Source organism: Lacerta agilis, chromosome 7 (genome assembly GCF_009819535.1).
Source record: "Lacerta agilis isolate rLacAgi1 chromosome 7, rLacAgi1.pri, whole genome shotgun sequence".
In the NCBI taxonomy this organism is placed as follows: Eukaryota; Metazoa; Chordata; class Lepidosauria; order Squamata; family Lacertidae; genus Lacerta; species Lacerta agilis.
Genome location: NC_046318.1, coordinates 13081617 through 13104343, shown reverse-complemented (window position 1 = coordinate 13104343; position 22727 = coordinate 13081617). Strand labels below are relative to the sequence as shown.

The following is a 22727-nucleotide window of genomic DNA, read 5'->3' as shown; positions in this document are numbered from 1 at the left end:
TTATGTAAATGTTTCCATTATTTTAATTAGAATGTGTCCGAGCAAAGCAAGCATGCAGCACTCCTACTTTCTCAATGCACTCCAGTGGGCTCTATTAGCGTGAATGGAATATGGGGGTGGGGTGGGAAGAAGGAGAATGACTGTTAATACTTTGCCTCCATGCTTTGGAACAATGTTTAAGGGCACACCAGTAAAAAGGAAAGGACCCCTGAACGGTTAAGTCCAGTCAAAGGCGACTATGAGGTTGCAGCACTCATCTCGCTTTTAGGCTGAGGGAGCCGACATTTGTCCACAGACAGCTTTCCGGGTCATGTGGCTAGAGTGACTAAACCGCTTCTGGTGCAACGGAACACCGTGACGGAAACCAGAGCATATGGAAACGCCGTTTACCTTCCCGCCGCAGCGGTACCTATTTATCTACTTGCACTGGTGAGCTTTCAAACTGCTTAGGTTGGCAGAAGCTGGGACAGAGCAACGGGATTTGAACAACCGACCTTCTGACCGGCAAGCCCAAGAGGCTCAGTGGTTTAGACTACAGCGCCACCCACATCCAGTAAACACCCCCTTTTCATGGAATTAATCAACCTGCCACCCCGAGATCTTCACATGAAGGGTGGTATACAAATTTAATAATATGTAAAATAAAATATTGATGCTTTCTGGTTACATACTAACTATTGTTGAGTCCTCTTATAATCAAACATCACTTCAATTGTGTGCAGTGAAAGAGTGGAGGAAACTCATCAGTAAATCTCAACTGTTGGTATAAAAGGATTGTTAAGTGATCAAAAACCTAGGTTAAGCTAATAAGAGTTCTGAGGTTGGTTGATAACAGGGAAAACCTAAATAATTCTCCCAGAGAGCCAGAGAAAAGCAGTGTGAACTTATATATAGCCTATTAACACATTGCTGAAGTGTTTTGTTCAGGTTGTAGGCTGGGCTCTAACTTCTTTAGAGTAGACTTAGAGGGTCAAAATACTATTTCTCCCATGTCTGGTTTTGAAAGGGAATCCACCCTCTCCCTAACTGAAACATTATCCTAACAATTGTGGATTTTCTCATAATCCATCATAATGCCTAACCTTATGTTGAACTCTACTAAGCTTTTTAGCCTCAAAGGAATCTTGTCAAAAACAACCTTCACTTGCTTGTATATTATGTGCCCAAAATACACTATTTTATCAGTATGATTTCGGCTTAATAGGCATGTCTGTGAAGAATGAACAAGTATACAGTGGTACCTCGGAAATTGAACGGAATCCTTTCCGGTAGTCTGTTCAACTTCCAAAACATTCAGAAACCAAGGCATGGCATCCGATTGGCTGCAGGAAGCTCCTACAGCCAATCGGAAGCGGCATTAGACGTTCGGGTTCCAAAGAATATTCACAAACTGGAACACTCACTTCCGGGTTTGCGGCGTTCGGGAGCCAAAATGTTTGACTCACAAGGCATTCACGAACCAAGGTATGACTGTACTATGGTGCCTAATTATCCCACTATTTATAGAAGCTGCTTTTCATGTTACACTGGAGTTGCTAGGTTCCAACCCAGAAAACCCTCATCATCGGAAGCTACCATTGGGTCTACTAGCTCAGTATCGCCTACACTGACTGGCAGTAGTTCTCTAGGATTTCAGACAGGGCTCACTTCCAACCCAACCTGGAGAAGCTGGGGCTTGGACCAGGAAATGCTCAACAACAACAACAATTTATACCCTGCCCATCTGGCTGGGTTTCCCCAGCCACTCTGGACAGCTCCCAACATATTAAAAACACAATAAAGCATCAAACATTAAAAACTTCCTTAAACAGGGTCACCTTCAGATGTCTTCTAAAAGTCAGAAAGTTGTTTATTTCCTTGACATTTGAAGGGAGGGCGTTCCACAGGGCGGGCGCTACTAATGAGAAGCCCTTCTGTCTGGTTCCCTGTAACCTCACTTCTCGCAGTGAGGGAAGGCCCTCGGAGCTGGACCTCATTTTCCAGGCTGAACGATGGGGGTGGAAATGCTCCGTCAGTTATACTCGGCCGAAGCCGTTTAGGACTTTAAAGGTCAACACCAACACTTTCAATTGTGCTCAGAAATGTACCGGGAGCCAATGTAGGTCTTTCAGGACCAGTGTTATATGGTCTCGATGGCCATTCCCAGTCACCAGTCTAGCTGCCGCATTCTGGATTAGTCGTAGTTTCTGGGTCACCTTCAAAGGTAGCCCCACGTAGAGCGCATTCCAGTAGTCCAAGTGGGAGATAACTAGAGCATGCACCACTCTGGCGTGATAGTCTGCGGGCAGGTAGAGTCTCAGCCAGTGTACCAGATGCAGCTGCTAGACAGCTGCCCTGGACACAGAACTGACCTGCGCCTCCATGGACAGTTGTGAGTCCAAAATGACTCCCAGGCTGTGCACCTGGTCCTTCAGGGGCAAAGTTACCCCATTCAGGACCAGGCAGTCCTCCACACCTGCCTGCCCCCCCTCCAAAAAAGGAGGAAGCTCCCATCTTGACACTTTCAGCATTGGCAGGAATCTCTCTTACTGCTTCAGAATGTCTCTCTTACTGCTCTCTTACTGCTTCAGAAAGCTTATGAGTGTGTCCCAGTCAGGTTCCAAGTGAAAGGCTGACCCCGCCCTCCTTCTGACTCCTCATGGATAGGAAACTAACCCCACACTACCTCATAAAATCCAGGGGAGGGAGTTGCCAGGGGCACCTGCAAATAAAGGGTTGCAGCCAAGACCACCCAAAACTTGCTAAGTGAATTTTTCACATCTAGGCCCACTGATTCAGGTGCAAGGTGTGCAGGACACACATTTTGCCTGGTTCAATCCCTGACATCTCCAAGCAGGACTGGGAGGGGGGGGGGAAGAGACTCCTGCCTAAAACCTTGGAGAGGAGAGGCACTGTCAACCAGTGCAAATAATGGGGCAATGGGCTGACTTGGTTTAAGTCCACTTCCTTGCCTTGTAGGAGGCAGATTTTTCATTTCTGTGCCAGTATCCACCACCGCCGTCACCCCAACAACATGCAAGAGAAAGCCCAGGAAGATGACCGACTGCAAATTGGCAGTGGCAGCCAGGCAATTGTCTACCTAGCCAGGACTTAATCCAGGTTGATGCCTGAAATCCTATTCTTATTAGCAGCAATTATATTTTTTCATTTCAAAGCCAATATCACTGTGCTACTCTGTCAGTTTTCATCTTATCCTGGACAGAGCCTTAGAGCATTCCATGACTGTGAAAGAGGCAATTTTAATTATGTTGGTTTGGAAGATAACAATACCTTACAGAGCTGACCCCCTACTTATCTGGGCTTGAACCAATTCTTTTGAACTTCTGCTTTGATCAAAGGAAGAAACCTCACTGCCCTTTTAAGGTTCATTGATGGAAGTCTCATATGACCAGAACTTTAGATGAAATTCTAACAGCGCTATATATATATATATTTTTCATCCAGCAGTGCAAGTCTTACCAACTTTTGCAGGGTGCCCTGGCAAACCATTTTAAGGAAGTGCCTGCTTTCAGTCTTCAATATTATCAAGCTTCTGGTTTGCAGTCTGAAGGGGAAATCCGCTTCTCGAGTTATCTGGCAAAACCTTTGTCCCATGAACCTCTCTGCTACTCACAAGGTGAGACAACATTTTAATTCGTACATGTCGGGTCATTTAAACTTGTGAGACCCATTTGCATTCTGAAGTGGCATATAGGGCCTAATCACCGTTAACATTAAGGTCGGCATTGATGCTATCTGAACCGCATGGGATGGCAGTTAACCACAGTAAGATGTGACAGCAGAAATTCACATTCCAAAACAGAGAGGACAGAGGCACACAATTTTGCAGGTAAGCAATCACCAGTGTTTCATTTGCATCAGCAATTAAAGCTTCTTCCCGCAGCACCTCCCCGCCCTCCCCTTTTAAAAGGATTATACAAAAGTAATGCCTCTTCTTCCAGTTGAGCAGCCATAATTTTTCTCAACACTGTACATACAAAGCACAATATTTCAAGTTAAATTTAAATGTTGAATCACACCTGACCTAACAGCTTATACTGAGTGACGGAATTACATTTGTCAGTTGCCTATTATCATTGTAACTCAAGTATTCAAAGAAGTAAAACAGTAATTAATTAATATACTGATGGGGGAAATGCAAAGCATGCACATTTCACAGGATATATAGATTTTAGATCAGAAACTATTATCTAGCTTGAAAACATTTATCAGGTTCCCTTTAAATTAAGAAACTGAACAACAAGACAATCTCATAGGTTGGGTTTGTGGAGTATTCAGAGATTACTGGAAATTTACAGGTGTGGTCTAAACCACTGAGCCTCTTGGGCTTGCCAATCAGAAGGTCGGCGGTTCGCAACCCCACGACGGGGTGAGCCCCCATTGCTCTATCCCAGCTCCTGCCAACCTAGCAGTTCGAAAGCACACTAGTGCAAGTAGATAAATAGGAACCACTCCGATGGGAAGGTAAACGGCTTTTCCGTGCGCTGCTCTGGTTTCGCCAGAAGCGGCTTAGTCATGCTGGCCACATGACCCAGAAAAACTGTCTGTGGACAAACGTCGGCTCCCTAGGCCAGTAAAGCGAGATGAGCGTCGCAACCCCAGAGTCGTTCGCGACTATACGTTAACTGTCAGGGGTCATTTACCTTTTTTTTTAATGGACAACATATTGAAGAACTCTTAAATCCAACCACCATTCCTTCTACCACTTCCAAATATTCAGGTATGTTTCAGAAGACAATGTGCAAAAGGTAAGTAAAATGTACATAAAGTAAGAAGTGAAAGCAATTTTGTTTAATATGCTAGAAAGTAATAAATGATGATCAACCTTACTACAAAAATAATACGAAGCTGAAAACTCCAGTCTAGGAGAGCTCAGTTACTCAGTTGATTGGTGGCTTCTTAACAGACCTTCAGACTAAACCTTTTCACTCTACAGAACATTCACAGGCCATTCTGGTAGAATATGAAGCCAATAAATTAAACTGGAACCACTGAGTAATGGCTTTGGCAAATCCATTCCCAAACCACTCTATGTGTACTTCACCTGCATCTTTCCTACACCTTAACTCCTTCCCCTTCCCCCTTTTTCATGTTTCTCTCAAATAGATCGTAAGTTGTTTAGAAAAGGAATAGCATACTGTTAGTATCCCCAAAAAGGTAGCATATTTTAAATGAAAACAATGAATGAAACTTTCATTTTAATCCGGTTCTGCAAGAAAGCATTACAAAAACGGGAGGGCAAAGGTCTGAGTGCAGAACTTAGCAGCTATAGATTAGAGCCTTACCAAACAAATATCTTGGTAACAGAGTATGTGCAAGTCAAGCAATACTTACCCAATGTCAACTGAATACGCCCCCCCTCACCTTGTGTGGTCAAGTAAAGCTGCACTGGAGACCAGAAGTAGTTTTCATTTTGGAGCCTTTCAGACAACTGGCGATATGGTAAATATAAGAAAAAGCGTGCAAACCAAAACAGTGGTCTGCAAGACTATGAAGTTCTGAACTTGCTTGTTTAATTGAATGGCCCCTGGTATCCCAAGTAGCAGAGCAATTTTACTGTCCCAACAGCATACCAAAAGTGAGTGATGTTTTGTGTATGTGTGTGTTTCAAAAGGAGCATGAGTCAAGAGGGCACGAGATCACGCATTTAAGGGATTTGTCTCATTAAAGGAGGCTTCACAGGCAGCACAATCTGTTTCTTCTCGCTGCGCAAGAAAGATAAGGAAAAAGATACTACCCTGGGTATAAAACATACACTGGGTAGCTGAAAAGCTTACAGTAAATTTGTGAGAAATCTGTATGGTTACAGAAATGTGCTTCTAAACAAACACTTGATCAACTGTGACTTGAAGGACTAAGGATGTCAAGATTGTTTTAAGGGGGGGATTGTTTTGTTGTTTTAACTATTTACTTGTCTTTTTACCATGTATTTTATCCTGTGACTCGCCCTGATGAAGGGCAGTATACAAATCTAAATAAAATAAAATAAAATAAAAAAGGCAAATATTAAGGGCAGAAACACCTCCACCCTTTTCATTTATTAAAGCTGCTGATATAAATTAGGATGCAGTCTTTACGCCCAGTTGTACGCAATTGAGTACACTGGGCATAATCAGATGGAAACTGGATAAGCACCACTGAATGCAATGGAATCTGCACATGTGCTGTTGTATAGTTTCCATTCATTTCAACGGCACTTGTGTGGAGGAATTTCCAATCAATCAGTTTTTATTTCAACTTTTATTTCCAATCAATCAGTTTTTATTTCGTGTGAAAATGTGTGCAACCACCTGCCTTATCTCAGATGGCATGGGGCCTTGGAAGTAAACAAGCCAGGATAAAACCCGTGACTTCTGCCTTCTCGGGAAGCCATCGCTTGAACCAAGCTCAGTTCCCAGAATTCAGATTCTGCACGCAACTGTTACATGGACAAGTTCACCAATTAAATGTCACTTTGGCCTGGTTTTCAGGAAAAAAAGCAGATGAAATGGTAAACCTTTTTCGACTATGCCACTTCAGACTGCAGCTGGGGAATGCCGTAAATAAATGCTCATTCATAGGAAAAATTCTCTCCGTGCAGAAATCTGGATGTCGGGGCCTTCTCCTCAATATGCAAAATAGGGGATTTTTTTATTTTTTAAATTTTGTATGGGGGCTCGTTCAATCATGCGATTCCCCACCGGCAATCTGAAGTGATACACAATCAAGTAACAGGTTTATCAATGCATCTGTTATTTGTGAGAACTAGGCATTTGTATAAAACATAATCATGTTGACTGAGCACAATGTGGTAAAGACGCCATGCTATTACAGTGAAGCAGAACAGACAAGCTTGCTTTAGCAACAGCACAAAACATGCACTTTTAAATGTATGATTGAGTGCTGATATGATTTCATATCAGGTTTTCAAAGCAGAGCGTGCATACCTTATTGTCAAGCTTCAACAATGTAAGATTAGGGTATCAGGGCCTACTTTTAATCAAGAATGCCTTGAAAACCTGCTGAAGCGCAGGACATCAAATAAAAAGCTTTGATGGCAAAACCTGTTATTTGCTCAAGGTGGCATTTAGAAAGAGAAAAAGAGGGAGTATCCTGGCTCATTTCAGTATCAGTTTAAACCATTCAAGAGGTAAAAGGACTTGAATTTGACCCGGAAGAAATATTTGCTCCGGTTAAAAACCTTTTTTTGCCCCGTCCACTGGAAGCAAGATCAAAATTCAGGGGCAAATATCTCCCTTTGGAAACATCTGCATAACCAATATGGTGGTGGAAGCCTGTAATTTAGGAGTGAGGGACACAGCGGTGTCCTTCCTTAAATACAGTAGCACTCACAAGGAATATGGACTGGGTGACAAATCTGAAAAATGCACTGACCTTCAAAGCTCTCTGTCACTAAAGGGCGCGGGGGGGGGGTAAGCAAGCTAACTGCAGAGAGGTCATTTTGAAAGCTACCAACAAACAGATAAAGAGAACAACTCGAACAACTTGTTCTACATCCCCTTTAGTTGCTGGGAGCATTCTGTTCACCTTGAATATTTGTACTACTTATCAACTTGCCTTGGGGCAGAAGGACAGAGAGAGAGAGAGAGAGAGAGAGAGAGAGAGAGAAAACAGGTGTGTTTGCAATATAGTTAGCATTTAATTTCTGCCACACAGTCCCTCAATAGTAACATTTTCAGATCTAGACCTTGCCTTGAACGTCAAGATCCAAGATGGACACTACTTTTTATTTTTTAAATACGCCTGTTTTTATACCACTCACTTTCCCCTCTTCTTTTCAAACCAAATTAAAAACGAAATGATGCCACTAGCGAGAGCAGTAGACTTGTGGGTCATGACCCAACCACGCTTAAGATCAATGGTGTAAACTGCAGCGGTAAAGGCATGCCAGATTCAGACCACGCTTTTGTGTGTGTTTTTAATACAAACCTAAGTCACACTGTGGTACATGGGGTCAAAGGCCTTAATACCAGACTATCTAGGGAAAAAATACGGACAAAAGAAAGAAATACTGAAAGAGAACTAGATGGGATAGCAGTGAATGATGCCTTTAAACTTGGATATACTGTAAAGCAAGGGATGGAGGACCTTTTTTAAAAGAAGAAGAAGAAGAGTTTGGATTTGATATCCCGCTTTTCACTACCCGAAGGAGTCTCAAAGCGGCTAACATTCTCCTTTCCCTTCCTCCCCCACAACAAACACTCTGTGAGGTGAGTGGGGCTGAGAGACTTCAGAGAAGTGTGACTAGCCCAAGGTCACCCAGCAGCTGCATGTGGAGGAGTGTAGACAGAGAGAGACAGTTGGTATTCCAAGATTTATTTATTTTTTTAAAAAACCCCAGATTGGAACAATGAAAAAATGCTAGGGAGGTTTGCTTGCATTTTTTTTTAAAAAAAAAATTCTCTTACCCTCTTTCCGTACAAAATCAAATATTTAACTCTGGAATTTGAAGGTCTCTTAAAACCACTTTCACTAACAGCCCTCATGACATCTCTCTCTCTCTCTCTCTCTCTCTCTCTCTCTCTCTCTCTCTCTCACACACACACACACACACACACACTTCATATTCCTCAGAGACCCAGTGTGGTAGAGTGCTAGACTCAAGTTCAGGAGACTGGGATACAAATCCCTGCTCAGCTATGAAGCTCACTTGTTCATTTTTAGACAGTTTTTCTCTCTTAGCCTAACCTACTTCATAAGGTTATTGTGAGTGGAAAGTAGGTTAGCAAACATATACAGTCCTGAGATCTCTGGAGAAAGCAAATACCATTCAAGTATTAATATCACTGATAATAATTCATTCGTACTCTGCAGCTTAACAGTTGACTATGGTAGCAATAGGGTTCCTTTCTTCCTCCTCCTCTGCTCTCCTTTATACCAACCTTCTTGCCCATCCCTAGCCCTTGCATGATGGAGAATGTAAAAGTCTGTGCAGTTGGAAAGTTCATAGAAAACATTCCACCCAGAAGGATGGCCCTATTAGCCTGCTCCAGCGGACACCCAACAAATGTTGTGTTCAGGAATTTGCCAGTATCTGCAATGCCTCCAATGTCCCCCAGCACATAGGCTGCCCTTAGAAACTCTCCCCGTGATCGGAACCCTGATTAGACAGGGCTGCCAACTGCAGTGAGCTTCCTTGGTGCATTCAAAAGTGTTTTCTAGGTGCACAGGAGTGATCATGGTTAGGAACCCTTTAAGACCTGTGGGACGTGGGTGGCACTGTGGTCTAAACCACTGAGCCTTGGGCCTAGTGAGCTCCAGTTGTTTGGTCCCAGCTCCTGCCCACCTAGCAGTTCGAAAGCACGTCAAAGTGCAAGTAGATAAATAGGTACTGCTCCGGCGGGAAGGTAAACAGCGTTTCCGTGTGCTGCTCTGGTTCGCCAGAAGCAGCATAGTCATGCTGGCCACATGACCTGGAAGCTATCTGCAGACAAATGCTGGCTCCCTCGGCCTATTGAGTGAGATGAGCGCCGCAACCCCAGAGTCGTCTGCAACTGGACCTAACGGTCAGTGGTACCTTTACCTTTAAAGACCTGTGTACTAATCTCACGGAGGTCTAAAGGACAACTGGCACATCCACTGTGGGTGATGCTTCCATGCCAGCTGCTGTCCCGTCCTCGTTTACAATGTCACATGTCTGGGCAAACACTTGAACAGAGCCAAAGAGCTTTGCACCATCGTAAACACTAACAAATTTATTCCTGAATAAGCTTTCATGGATCAGAGTCCACTTCCTCAGTTCCATAACAGTAGCTGAGCCAATGGTTATGGAAGACTCATTTCAATAAACTGAAGCAGGGTATTTCACAGCCAAATAAACTGTGGAATTTCCAAACACCGCAGCCTGAATTGATCTCAGAGTTGAGCATTCCCCCTTCGCCAATCTTTTGACATATTTATCTTTTTGTTTGTGTAAACTAGCAAGCCTACTGGTTCCGTGCTTTCATTTTATACCTCATTTGCCTCAAAACGATCATAGTCCTTATCCTAGCCAATTATCTAAAGCTGGTTTTGACTTTGAAATATAGAAGATAAAACTATAGCAGCAATAAATGCACAAGCAAGAACCACAGTTTTGGGTAATGGCACCACTGAGGAAGCTCCCTTTCCAGCTCAGATCAAATAAATGCAAACGATTTTGTTTGTGAAAGAAAGAAAGAAAAAAGAAAGAAAGAAAATGCCACCCATATTTCTTTGCTAAACTAATTGCTGCCTATATTTCTTGGGGCGCACAAGCAGAGGCTAATAAAGGCTTTAATAATTAAACAGAACTGCTGCCTGTTTGTCCTTCAAGTGTATCTGTTGCATTAACTTTCTAGATTTTGACAGACAAGTCGGCATGTAATTCTACGCCTGCCTCACGCAAGCAACTCCAGAGGCCCAATCCAACAGTTATGATCATTTCAGTCTAAATAGCTCAGAATATTCCACCCCCCATGTCACCACTCGTGACAACAAATGATCTTGCAAAATGATCTGTTGTCCTCTCAGGAATTCCTAATCTAAGGTTTTAATTAAAGTTCTTCATCTTAATAAATATGACACGGCCAAGCGACAGCCAGCGTACATACGAATGCCAATCAAAACCAGGATCTGGCGCTGAATGAATAAACGAAGCGAGAAGAAGCAAGGCAACTGCACAAAACCAGCTCTTAAAATAATAGCATAAATGTTTCATTTTTTATCAGAAACATGGAGGCTGAAAACCTGCAATATTTATTTAGGGATTTTATATACTGGGCCAAGTTCAAAGTCAATAAACAAACGAAGATGGGACTCCACTGTGAGTTTCTCAATCACGCTAACTTACAATCAGGATTTATTCGCTCACCATTTGTTAAGTTCAACACAATTCTTCTGCCATCCACAGGCACAATTAAGTGAGCAGAGTGAGCATGCAATTAACACTATCTTCAGTCTGCCTTGTCCCTACGATCAAATGTTCACAGTCGTCTTAACTATGCGTCTGTCTGGGGTGTAGCACTCCAGACTGCAACTTGGGGCTCATATAACAGAACATGGCTTCATATATAAAAAAAGCATCCAGCACATAGAAAGTGGAGAAGAGTAGGTTAGAATGTCTGTCTACGTCAGTCCATTTGTGAGTTGAATCCCTGTTGGGGGAAATGGCTGGGTACTGAGTACAGTCGTATCTTGGATCCCAAACGCCTTGCGAGTCAAATGTTTTGGCTCCCGAACGCTGCAAACCTGGAAGTGAGTGTTCCGGTTTCCGAACGTTATTTGAAACCCGAATGTCCGACGGGGCTTCTGCGGCTTCCAACTGCAATCGGAAGCCACTCTTTGGTTTCCGAACGTTATGGAAATCGAACCAACTTCCGGAATGGATTCCGTTCGACTTCAAAGGTACGACCGTACAGAACACATAGGGCTCAAGCCACAAGAAGCTTACTGCTCGATGTCAAGGGAGAAAGCTCCTATGAATCAAGCCTAAATGTAAAACCCCCATACAAATATTGAGCCCAGCAAATGGACACAAACTGGGCCAAGAGAGGAAGGTTAGGTGCCCTTGTGGGGAGACACTTCCACTTCCTCAAAGTATATATACGCTAATCTTTGCTAACCTGGTGCCTTCCAGATGTTTCGGACTACAACTCAGTTCCAGCTAAGAAGTGAGAGAGAAGGGCTAGACCACGTCTTGATTCAACACCCTCCATGAATTCTTTTGAAGCCAAGATACTAACCTTTGTTGCTCTGCCAACAATCCAGTTGTTATCTTTGGCTGGTTATCTTCTGGCTCCCCACCTTAATTAGCTGGGAACTTACATATTGGCTAAGAACCTAATACAAATAATTCCTCTAAAGGTTATTCCCACAACACTACCCTGAGTAAGATTCCTTTCTGCAGACACTTACAGTTCCTTAAAACTTGGTTTCACCCAAAGTAAATGGTGGGTGTGTACAATGTTCAGAGAGAGGAGAAATGATCCTTGTTGTGTGGGTATTATTTTTGGCAAATGGAAAAAAGAATCCGTTTGAAATGTTAGTCATGACTAAGGCTGCAATCCCAAATGTATTTACTAGGGTCTACTGTCCCAACAATGAGACGCGGGTGACGCTGTGGTCTAAACCACAGAGCCTAGGGCTTGCCGATCGGAAGGTCGGCGGTTCGAATCCCCGTGACGAGGTGAGCTCCCGTTGCTCGGTCCCAGCTCCTGCCCACCTAGCAGTTCAAAAGCACATCGAAGTGCAAGTAGATAAATAGGTACCGCTCCAGCGAGAAGGTAAACGGTTTTCCGTGCACTGCTCTGGTTCGCCAGAAGCGGCTTAATAGTCATGCTGGCCACATGACCCAGAAGCTGTACGCCGGCTCCCTCGGCCAGTGAAGCGAGATGAGCGCCGCAACCCTCGAGTCGTCCGTGACTGGACCTAATGGTCAGGGGTCCCTTTTTCTTTACCTTACTGTCCCAACAAATACAATGGGACTTACTTTTGAGTAGCCATTCACAGTATTGCACTGCATGCAAAGTCCCACTGAGTTCAATAGAACTTAACGGTAGCTAACTTGATCTGGATCCAACCCTTTGTGCAATAGCCACCCGAGTCTCTTTGGCTGCAGCCACAAGAAGATTTCAAGAAATATACAACACTTGTCCCTTCGCATTAGATGCAAAAGATTCCAGGATTAGTCCCAAGCTTCTGCCAGTAAGAGTAGATCAGGAATGGGGAACATGTGGTTCTCCGTATATTGTTGGGACTTTCAAGTATTAGAAACATATACATTCCACTTGCACCCCTCTTCTTGGCTTGATGTTGGGGGAAAAGAACCATCAATCTTTGTTCAAAATTTATTACTAGCTTGTATCCCTTGCTCCTGATTGGGTTTCTGCATTTCAAAGGACCTGACATGAAGAGAAAACTATACCATTCCCTTTTAACTGCAAAGTAGGGGGTTACTCTGCAATTTCAGGCACACCTGGACATTATTGGCTTCCTGGCTTCCTGCCAGTCTGGCTTTCCACTTGGATATGGACTGTGCTTTTGGCTTTGTTTAATGATCTTTGCCTAGAGGTCGATGTGAGAAATTGTACCCTGCTGGCTTATTACATCTTCATGCATTGCTTTATGCTGTTATCCATGAGGCGCTGTTGATTCAAGGGCAGAACACAGAAGGCGCTGGTGGGAGCACAAATCTACCTGGAACAGCCTGACCAGTAAACTGACGACAGGCGCATAGTCCTAAATAATTGTACATATACAGCGTTTTTCCTCCAAAGCACTCGGAAGTGTTTCACATTGTGAACAGCGGGAGACTCAAGACAGGCAAAAGGAAATGCTTCTCAACACACAGTTAAGCGTATAGTTAGAATATGGGATTTGTTACCATAATAAGTGGTGAGAACCACCAATTTAAAGATGGGTTTAAAGGGGGATAAGACAACACGTGCCCGATAAGTCTACAAATGGCTACTAGTCATGATGGACTATATATTACCCCCAAGATCAGAGGCACCTTGCCTCTGAACACCAGACGCTGGCGATTAACAGCAGTAGAGGCTGCTGTGCTCATAGAATCATAGAGTTGGAAGGGACCCCATGGATCATCTAGTCCAACCCCCTGCAATGCAGGAATATGCACCCATACGGGGATCAAACCCATCACCTTGGTGTTATCAGTACTATGCTCTAACCCAGGCATAGGCAAACTCCAGCCCTCCAGATGTTCGGGACTACAATCCCCATCATCCCTGACCACTGGTCGTTAGCTAGGGATGATGGGAATTGTAGTCCCAAACATCTGGAGGGCCGGAGTTTGCCTATGCCTGCTCTAACCAACTGAGCTATTGTCAAAGTAGTCATGATCTGCTTCTGGGGTTCACAAAGGCATCCGGTTGGCGCTGCACTAAATGGATCTTTGATTTAACCTAGCACAGCAGTGTTATGTTCTCTTTAAGTATTCAGGTAAAATAATACTCATGGACCTTGAGTACTTATTTTATATGCATTTAAATGTGCAGTTTCTGTATTGATTGTTTCCCCTCTGTTATCCACTGGGCAAATGTCAGTTGATTAAAAAAAAGGTCAGCTTCTTGGCCAAGCTTACTAAATGCAAGCAATATAAACATGGCATCATATTAAGAATACCACATGCCTCTGTGGTACCTCTGAATACCATTATGCCAGGGACGAACGGCAGGGGAGCAGTGTAGTTTTCGTGCCCTACTTGAGTTTTTCATGCAGGCACCTGGAAGCCCACTGTACGAGAGTGATGGATCAGATCAGATCAGATCAGAAGAATCTTTATTTGCATCAGCCACTAGCCGTAGCAATAAAATAAAATATAATAAAATATAATATAATGTACTGAAGATAAGAGGTAAAAACTTAACTATACAAAATACATTCTGAAGAAGTGTGCATGCACACGAAAGCTCATACCAAGAACAAACTTAGTTGGTCTCTAAGGTGCTACTGGAAGGAATTTTTTATTTTATTTTGTTTTGACTATGGCAGACCAACACGGCTACCTACCTGTAACTACATTTTGGAGGTTTACATCAATAATCAAATAATAGATCTTATTCTAATTGCCCCCGCTAAAAAGTTTGCCGTTTTTGCTGGGAGTGCTGGATTATAAGGGGGGGGGGGGAAATTCAACCATCAAATAATTGTTTAACTGTAAAACTTTAGATTCTAACAATAAAAAAACTTAGGATACAGCACACACATTATTGGCACGTTTTCGAAATCGGATGTTTCTTTTTATAAATCATATCCCACCAGCCACACACCTATCTGGCCACATGGGCTATATTACAGGGGTCAGCAACCTTTTTCTGCCGTGGGCTGGTCCACCGTCCCTCAGACCATGTGGTGGGCCGGACTATTTTTTTGGGGGTGGGTGGGGGGGAAATGAACCAATTCCTATGCCCCACAAATAACCCAGAGGTGCATTTTAAATAAAAGCGCATTCTACTCTTGTAAAAACACCAGGCAGGCCCCACAAATAACCCAGAGATGCATTTTCAATAACACATTGTACTCATGTAAAAACACACTGATTCTCAGACCATCCGCGGGCCGGATTGAGAAGGTGATTGGGCCGCATCTGGACCCCGGGCCTTAGGTTGCCTACCCCAGGCTATAATCTCAGCAATATGGTTCTAGGTAGCAAAACATGAATAAACTAGTAAATAAAGTCAATTTTAATTTCTACTGAATAAGCAGCAGCGGAAAGCAGGAAGACCTCAGTGGCCCATTGAGTCCAGCATACAGGTGGCCAAGCAGATGCCTGTGAGAAGTGAGATTTTCTGCTTGTGCAGTTATTCCATGCTCAGAAACTGGAGAAAATCACCAGAGGTTTATAAGCTGCTACTGGTCCCAGTCATTCATTCATTCATTCATTCATTCATTCCCTTCCTGAATATTTTCCACTAAAGACTATTTCAAGAAGCTCCTGAACAGATCTGTGCTCATAAAAGAAATTTTTAGACTACCTACAAGCCTTTTCCTACATACAGGTGAAACTTGAAAAATTAGAATATCGTTGAAAGGTTCACTTCTTTCAGTAATTCAGCTTAAAAGGTGAAACTAATATATGAGATAGACTCATGACATGCAAAGCGAGATATGTCAAGCCTTTATTTGTTATAATTGTGATGACTGTGGTGTACAGCTGATGAGAAACCCAAATTAACAATTTCAACTTTGGGGTTTTCATCAGCTGTACGCCATAATCATCACAATTATAACAAACAAAGGCTTGACATATCTTGCTCTGCATGTCATGAGTCTATCTCATTAAACTCCAGTAGCTAATGAAAACAATTGCTTACATAAATGGACTTTCCCACGATATTATAATTTTTCAAGTTTCACCTGTATCTGCAACCCCACCTTAATCTTCAATAGACCACCTGGTTTGGCTGGCCCCAAGCTAAAAAGAGGTGGCGGCCAAAACAGATTTTAAAAAGAAACAGGCTAACACCCCACCAAAGCAGGAATTCTATTTTTCCAACTCTTTTCAGTTTTTACAGAATTCTCTACCTTGCATCCACCTTAGATGTCATTAAGAACCGTGAAGCAATCACTTGGATTAGCACAAATAAATGTGGATTGTTGAGTGCGTGTTATATTACATTTAGGGAGGCATCCTATGAAAAAGAACCTGGTGTAAAGGGAGCCAGAGTAAGTTCAGCTAGCGTAAAGTTACACCAGATCCAGTCTAAGTCCCCTGCCCTGCCGTCCCTTATCTGGTCCCGCTCCCAGATCACCCCTTTTGGGGGACTCACATCAGCCTCAACTCAGCTAGCTGAGCCCCAACTGAGCAAGTTCCATTGCTGCATCTTTGGCTGAGACGGAGATCTGTTGCATTTTGGCAGATCTTGCCACAGGGCTGCCTCCGTGTTCACCCAAGCTGTCCAATTCCCCACAAGTGTGCTTCGCTGGAAAAAAGAGTAAGCACCTCGCTCATTTATAACAATACACATGATGGAAAGGCCTTCACCTGGTGCCACTTTCCCAGTCCTCCTGCTCCTTATCTTTCTCCTCTTTGGTTTCTACGACATGTGGATGTTTCTGCACGATTCTCATTCCACCAGCTTTGACTGCAACAAAAATAAAGGGGCTTTTCAGATACACTGCATGATAGCAAACAGATTAAAGCCACATGAAACGTTAGAAATTAGTACTGCAACATCAGAATGCGCATTTCTGATGGTCCAAATGGACCAGATATTGTAATGACCGCTATACAAATGCTGTTTTTGTTCTACCCAATTGTGAGAATGAAACACAGAAGTGATGCAACATTATTTTCATCGTACTGCCTGAGAGGAATAGAAAATAAAAACAGCAGTGATTTTCATTTCCTATAACCGCTCCTTATAGGTAACTTCAATCTCCCCCAACCTTTTAGTTGCACGGCTGAGGCCAATACCAAGCCTGCTATAAAGACCACCAAAAGCAAAGGCTTTCCTTTACAGCCATGCTATTATATTACTTCATTTCTGCAGTTTCCGAAAACTGAATTTAGACTTTTAAGCCATGCTCAGCTCCACTCCTACTGAGTCAAACTGCTACAATGCATTTAACAGATGAGTACAGTGGCTCAAACCAGTTTAGGGGAAATCAAATTCTTAAAGCTGTTTTCGCAGGGACAGTGCACCCAAAACAAATCAGGACACTTAAAAACCATTGTTGGAAACAAAGCCTGTGAACTGTATTTTGGCTGCCAATAATGTTGTCTGGATTTGGGATGAAAAACTCCCAATCTTTTAAAGTCGTGATTAATTTCCCAGGGATTGTGGGGGGACAATCAAATCACTTGCAGCTGGTGGCAGCGTTTGATGTGGGGTAGTCAACACTAAACTACAATGCATGTTGTTGTTGTTGTTTAGTCATGTCCGACTCTTCGTGACCCCATGGACCAGAGCACGCCAGGCACTCCTGTCTTCCACTGCCTCCAACAGTTTGGTCAGACTCATGTTAGTAGCTTCGAGAACACTGTCCAACCATCTCGTCCTCTGTCGTCCCCTTCTCCTTGTGCCCTCAATCTTTCCCAACATCAGGGTCTTTTCCAGGGAGTCTTCTCCTCTCATGAGGTGGCCAAAGTATTGGAGCCTCAGCTTCAGGATCTGTCCTTCCAGTGAGCACTCAGGGCTGATTTCCTTCAGAATGGATAAGTTTGATCTTTTTGCATGTACAATGCATGTACATAGCTGAAAAGCACTTGTGTGAATTACTACATTACACGGGACAATTTCCTGTTGGAAATCAGTGAGATATCCCTCAATATAGATCTGTAAATTCATTCATCATTCTGAATAACAATATAATTTCTCCCAAAGATCCAGATTCCCTTCAACAATTCCCTTTAGAACTACAGTATTTTTTTAAAGGGTGTGTGTGTATTGTTTTGCAGATCATCCAGAAATGCACTTCCTATCTAAGTGCATTTAGTTCCAGTACCATCAAAACTTTGTGCAATAGCACAAAGTCAATACAGGTGTAGATTTTGACCTACCCCATGACTAATAATAATAATAATAATAATAATAATAATAATAAATTTATACCCCATCCATCTGGCTGGGTTTCCCCAGCCACTCTGGGTGGCTTCCAACAAAATATTAGAAATACAATAAAACATCAAACATTAAATAGTTCCCTAAACAGGGCTGCCAATTGACTTAGACTTGGTCAAGCCACTCTTAGCCCTGACTTCTCTCAACATTTAAATGGGAATAATAGTGGCCTATTTCATAAGGTGGAGATCTATATATTCACCTGATTTTCTAATACAAAACTTGTCTGTGTGAAGACTTCAAAATCTTCCATCTTCTTTCTGAAAGCGTTTACCTGAAGCCCAATATTTTGTTTACTTGGCCGGTAAAAACATCTCCATCTTTCAGATTGTACTGATGCACATGAACTATATTTAGACTGACTGCCTACACCTTACATGTTTTTCTAAAGCAGTGGGACTTGTGCTTGTTCGTCTATAGGGACTTGTGATTGTAATAAGTGCCTATTAACACAACACATTAATGGGCCCCTATTCCTCTCCAGGGCTGATTGGTAATTTCTGTCCAGGCTACTTCTCTTGTTGTTTTCCTCTCTGCACATGAACACCACAATCCATTGCACAATTATGAGCACTCAAATCTCACTGAAATCCATGGGGCTTGAGCCCACATAACAGTGTGCTAGATTTGAGTCTAAAAACACTGCGCAGGATTGCCAGAAGCAGGCGAAAGCCAAGAAGCCACTTTGGGGCAGTTTTGGGGAAAGTGAAGATGTGGGAACACACACACCGGCCCTTAGAAGAGCAGGATGCTCGCAGCTGATTAACTAGGGGCCATCCATTTTCCGAGACAATTTCTGAACAATTACTTCAAATCAAGTTTTTGTTTATTTCATTCCTAAAGATGAAAATCTGAACTAGAGCTAGAGCTTTTATCCCAACTCTCAGGTGGGCGCCACTGCCATTAAAAGAGAACAAGGGAGGTGTTCATGGTGAGTTCCTACACCTCCCCCCCCCCCCAGAAAAATAGCACTGATTAGAGTTGTAAGTTGATGTGCAAAGCCCTGCAGGGAGGGGGAAATATGAGGGCTGGAAGTAGTGCCACACACTGATTTTTCAACATTTCCCTCCAGTGTAATTTAGCCAGTGTTCCTGCCTGAAAAAGGAACATGGCGGGCGCAAGGGGAAGGGAAATAGGCTGGATCCTAACCTTGTTCATCACAGTCACATGACCTGGCAACCCAGCTTAAATTAAGATAGCTAGAAGGGTGGTGTAACTCAAACACTACTTTTAAGGCTTGTTTTCCCTAGGCTTAGGCCAGCTCAGCCACCAGTAGCCTTGCAGCCGAGTGGAGTGTGGCTCTAATATAACTTTGTGCTGGCTTAATTTGCACAGTCTTGGTTTTATGCTACCTTCTTGTGCATAGAATTGATCTCTTAATCTGCGTTTCAGCTCCTTAAAACCACCAACACTTATCAGCTGTTTACCTAAGCAACAGCTGGTCCTCTCTCAAACTACAGAGCTCAAGTCATACATGCCCCTTCTAAAGCTTGCAATAATTTTTACTTTTCCTTCTTCATTACCTTCAGTTTACACGGTTCTTTATATATAGTGGAAGGGGGGGGGAGTACTTAGAAAAATAAGAAAAATAAAAGTATTCTTCACTTCCAGGAAATTAAAAAGGACCATAAGGAGAAATGTCTTAGATCATTGGTTCCAATTGGTGGTCTGTGGACCCCAGGGAGTCAGTGGAACCATTCACGTATCAAAAACTACCATAGGGATAGGGAAAATTTCAAAAGTAAGGAGTCCAAGGCTTGGCTTTTGACAAACAGTGGGGTCTGCAGTACTTAGCTAACTGGGAACCACTGTTCTAGATCTCTTCCCTTCCTTGTCTTATAATAATGAAATTTTTAAAAACTATTTCCCTTACTTTCCGCATAGGGCTTTCAGGATTAAGGCATCATGAAACAGTGGGGTCATACAGGTCAGGAACAGACTAGGAAGGTTAGAGGTTGAAGTAAGAAAAGTACTGCCTGCAAGTGAGCAATATAATCCTGGAAGAGGAAAGGGAAGTTAAACGAAGAGACACTCAAAAATGCAGTTCTTTTTTTTCCACTGGTGATTTCTGAAATCAACAAGGTTTACAAGCACAGCAGCTTCAAGACAGCTCCATGTTCAGTATTGCACAATGTTTGGGAAGTTGCTTAGACTTTGCTCTGAACAACAAATGTTGAAGAGACAAATGAATAAATCAGCACGTGAACACAAAGCCAATACATTCCTGTTGCTCAGGGTGGACAGGAATGTTTTTAATTTTTTTCTATTGAAAATTTTGCTTCAGGAGTTTTCATTTTATTTTTGAAAATTCAACAATAATTTATGAAAAGCACGGCAGTAATTAAATCAGTAACATTTTCTGCGGTTTCATGGAAAGATTAACACAAAATAAGAAACTTGCTTACTTTTTTAACATTTTGTTTTAACCTCTACTTTTAGGACACGGCAAATTCTTTGGACAGTCGCTTTGGGGATTTTTTTAAAAAAATCAGTTACTTTAATGAAGTTTTATTCTTTTTTATACTGTTCAATTTAACGGTAGCTTCAAATCTTGCTGTTGCAGAGAATGTAACTAAAGTGTGTATAGGACTGCAGCCGACCTGAGAATTAAGCACCATTAAACTCACTGAAAAAAGCTTATACGATCTGGCTGCAATAGTAAACAATAACTCTCCGTACTGTATTATGGCATCCACACACACTTTGCAATGTTCCTCTGTGCTATGGTCTCTATAAGCTAGGCTCATATGAGCCCCTGAATCCTAGGATCCATCCGGTGACCTCCAAGTGGCTTTTCATCAGACACTTGAGGGATCTGTTTTCTTGCATACGTTGGCATGGCCTCCTCAAGTGGAAAGGGGGGAAATGGACAAAGTCCTACTTTGCAGAAGTTTCAACACGCATAGGCCATACAAAACTTTTGTTGCTTTAAGAAAGGCGTAAGGAAGCACATATTAACAGTGCAGTACCTTTCGTGCACCCCGATCCTCAGTATGCTAACTAGGTAGTAACATTGCAATCCTGCTTACCCGGAAGAAAGCCCCGCAGATTTAACGGGGCTCACTCTTTGGTAAGCACACTTTGGGCTGCAGCCGCCACCGTCACCTCAATGAAGCTGGGCTTGCTTCTTGTACTCAGAAAAACAACAGCAACCCCAACTCTGCTCAACGGGGCTTGCTCCCAAGTAAACCTGCACAGGATTTGCAGCTTTAAAAAGAATTGGGCGTCCGCCTCCTTTCCTGATGCGCGAAATGACACACGCACACAAAACATGTCCACACACATCCCGGCCCACTCTTCATTTAGGACGACATGCAAATATTGTTGTGTGTGCGTGGGGTGGTGGTGGTGATTTTTAATTTTATAAAACTTACCAGCTTCCCCCTCCTCCCCCTAATCACCCCTCCCAACAACAAACTCCCGTGAGAGACGCCAAGCCAAGATCCGGAGAGGTGGAAAGAGAGAGGAAAAGAGAGAGATCGGGGGAGGGGGGGAAAGGTCAGCAGTACCAGCAGGAGGGTGTCCAGCCCGGGTCTCTGTTTTGTCTTTAGATGGCGAAGACATGCTTGCTCTGAAGCTGCTGCTTGCTGCAAATCAAGAGTCAGCCCCAAAAGCTGGCGGCGGCTCGATCAAGGCGCTCCTCCAGCAGCGTCCTCAGTTGCCAACGTGGCCTCTGGCTGCGCACGGATCTGTCGTCAGAGCGCGCTGCGAAGCGGGAGGAGGAGGAGGAGGAGGAGGAGAGAGAAAGGAAGGGACGCGCGGAAAGAGCAGGACGGCTGCTCCTTCCTCTTCCTGCAAGCAAGGAAGGCGAGAGAGGCGCGTGCAGGCCTTCAGGAGCAGGAGAAAACAAGCTTACTCCATTTTTTTGATGTGACAGCTGTTTAGATATTTGAAGGTGGTTGTCATATTTTCCCTCAGTCTGCTGTTCTCTAGGCTAAACATACACAGCAGCTTTTAGTCAGTACTTAAAAAGAGTACTGGGAAGGTGCCTGCTCAATAGGCAGGGCAGTAAAATGTTTAGGAAATGAACAGCATGCTCTTTAAAAAGTGGGGTCGGGAAGGCTATGGAAGACAAGCCTTTTGGCCAGGCATAGGCAACCTTCGGCTCTCCAGATGTTTTGGCCTACAACTCCCATGATCCCTAGCTAACAGGACCAGTGGTCAGGGATGATGGGAATTGTAGTCCAAAACATCTGGAGAGCCGAAGGTTGCCTATGCCTGCTTTTGGCCAACCTGGCTTAATAGCTACTGTTGACTATCTAGAGCCCTCATGTACAGGGGCACTGTACCAGCATGCCTCTGTTTCACAAACAGCAATAATAAATTCACCCCAGAACGTCTTTATTTTAACAATGTCCCACAGTGCAAATAAAGAGTTAGCATCTAAAGAACTTACCACCTTGTTGATTGCAGCAAGGCTGTCTATCCAACATAGGAAAGTTTTGATAACTATACAATTGTGGTATAAAATGTATGGAACATTGCATTTTAAGGGGGGAAATACATTTAGTTTAAAATTCATTCAAGGAAAGGCAAAACCTTTGGATTTTTGTGCAGTGTGGTGGGATTTTAGACAATATGCTAATAACAGTAATTTATGACTTGATTCCAGAAGTAAATAAGAACGTTTGGTTATCGTGGGAATATGAGATGATGTCCTGTTTGTGGATAGACTATATTCCA

At 43.1% G+C, this 22727-nt stretch overlaps 1 protein-coding gene across 1 annotated transcript in view; it reads right to left on the bottom strand.

The window, feature by feature from the left end:
* LOC117049592 (death-associated protein 1-like) overlaps nucleotides 1-21674 on the bottom strand; it is a 33064-nt gene extending 11390 nt beyond the window's left edge. The window contains exons 1-2 of the mRNA XM_033154387.1: nucleotides 21554-21674; nucleotides 16466-16565 (exon numbers count right to left, since the gene is read on the bottom strand). Of these exons, the coding sequence (XP_033010278.1) occupies nucleotides 16466-16565; nucleotides 21554-21608 (155 nt within the window). The 5' untranslated portion in view covers nucleotides 21609-21674. The remainder of the gene's footprint in view (nucleotides 1-16465; nucleotides 16566-21553) is intronic.
* Nucleotides 21675-22727: the final 1053 nt, after the last annotated feature.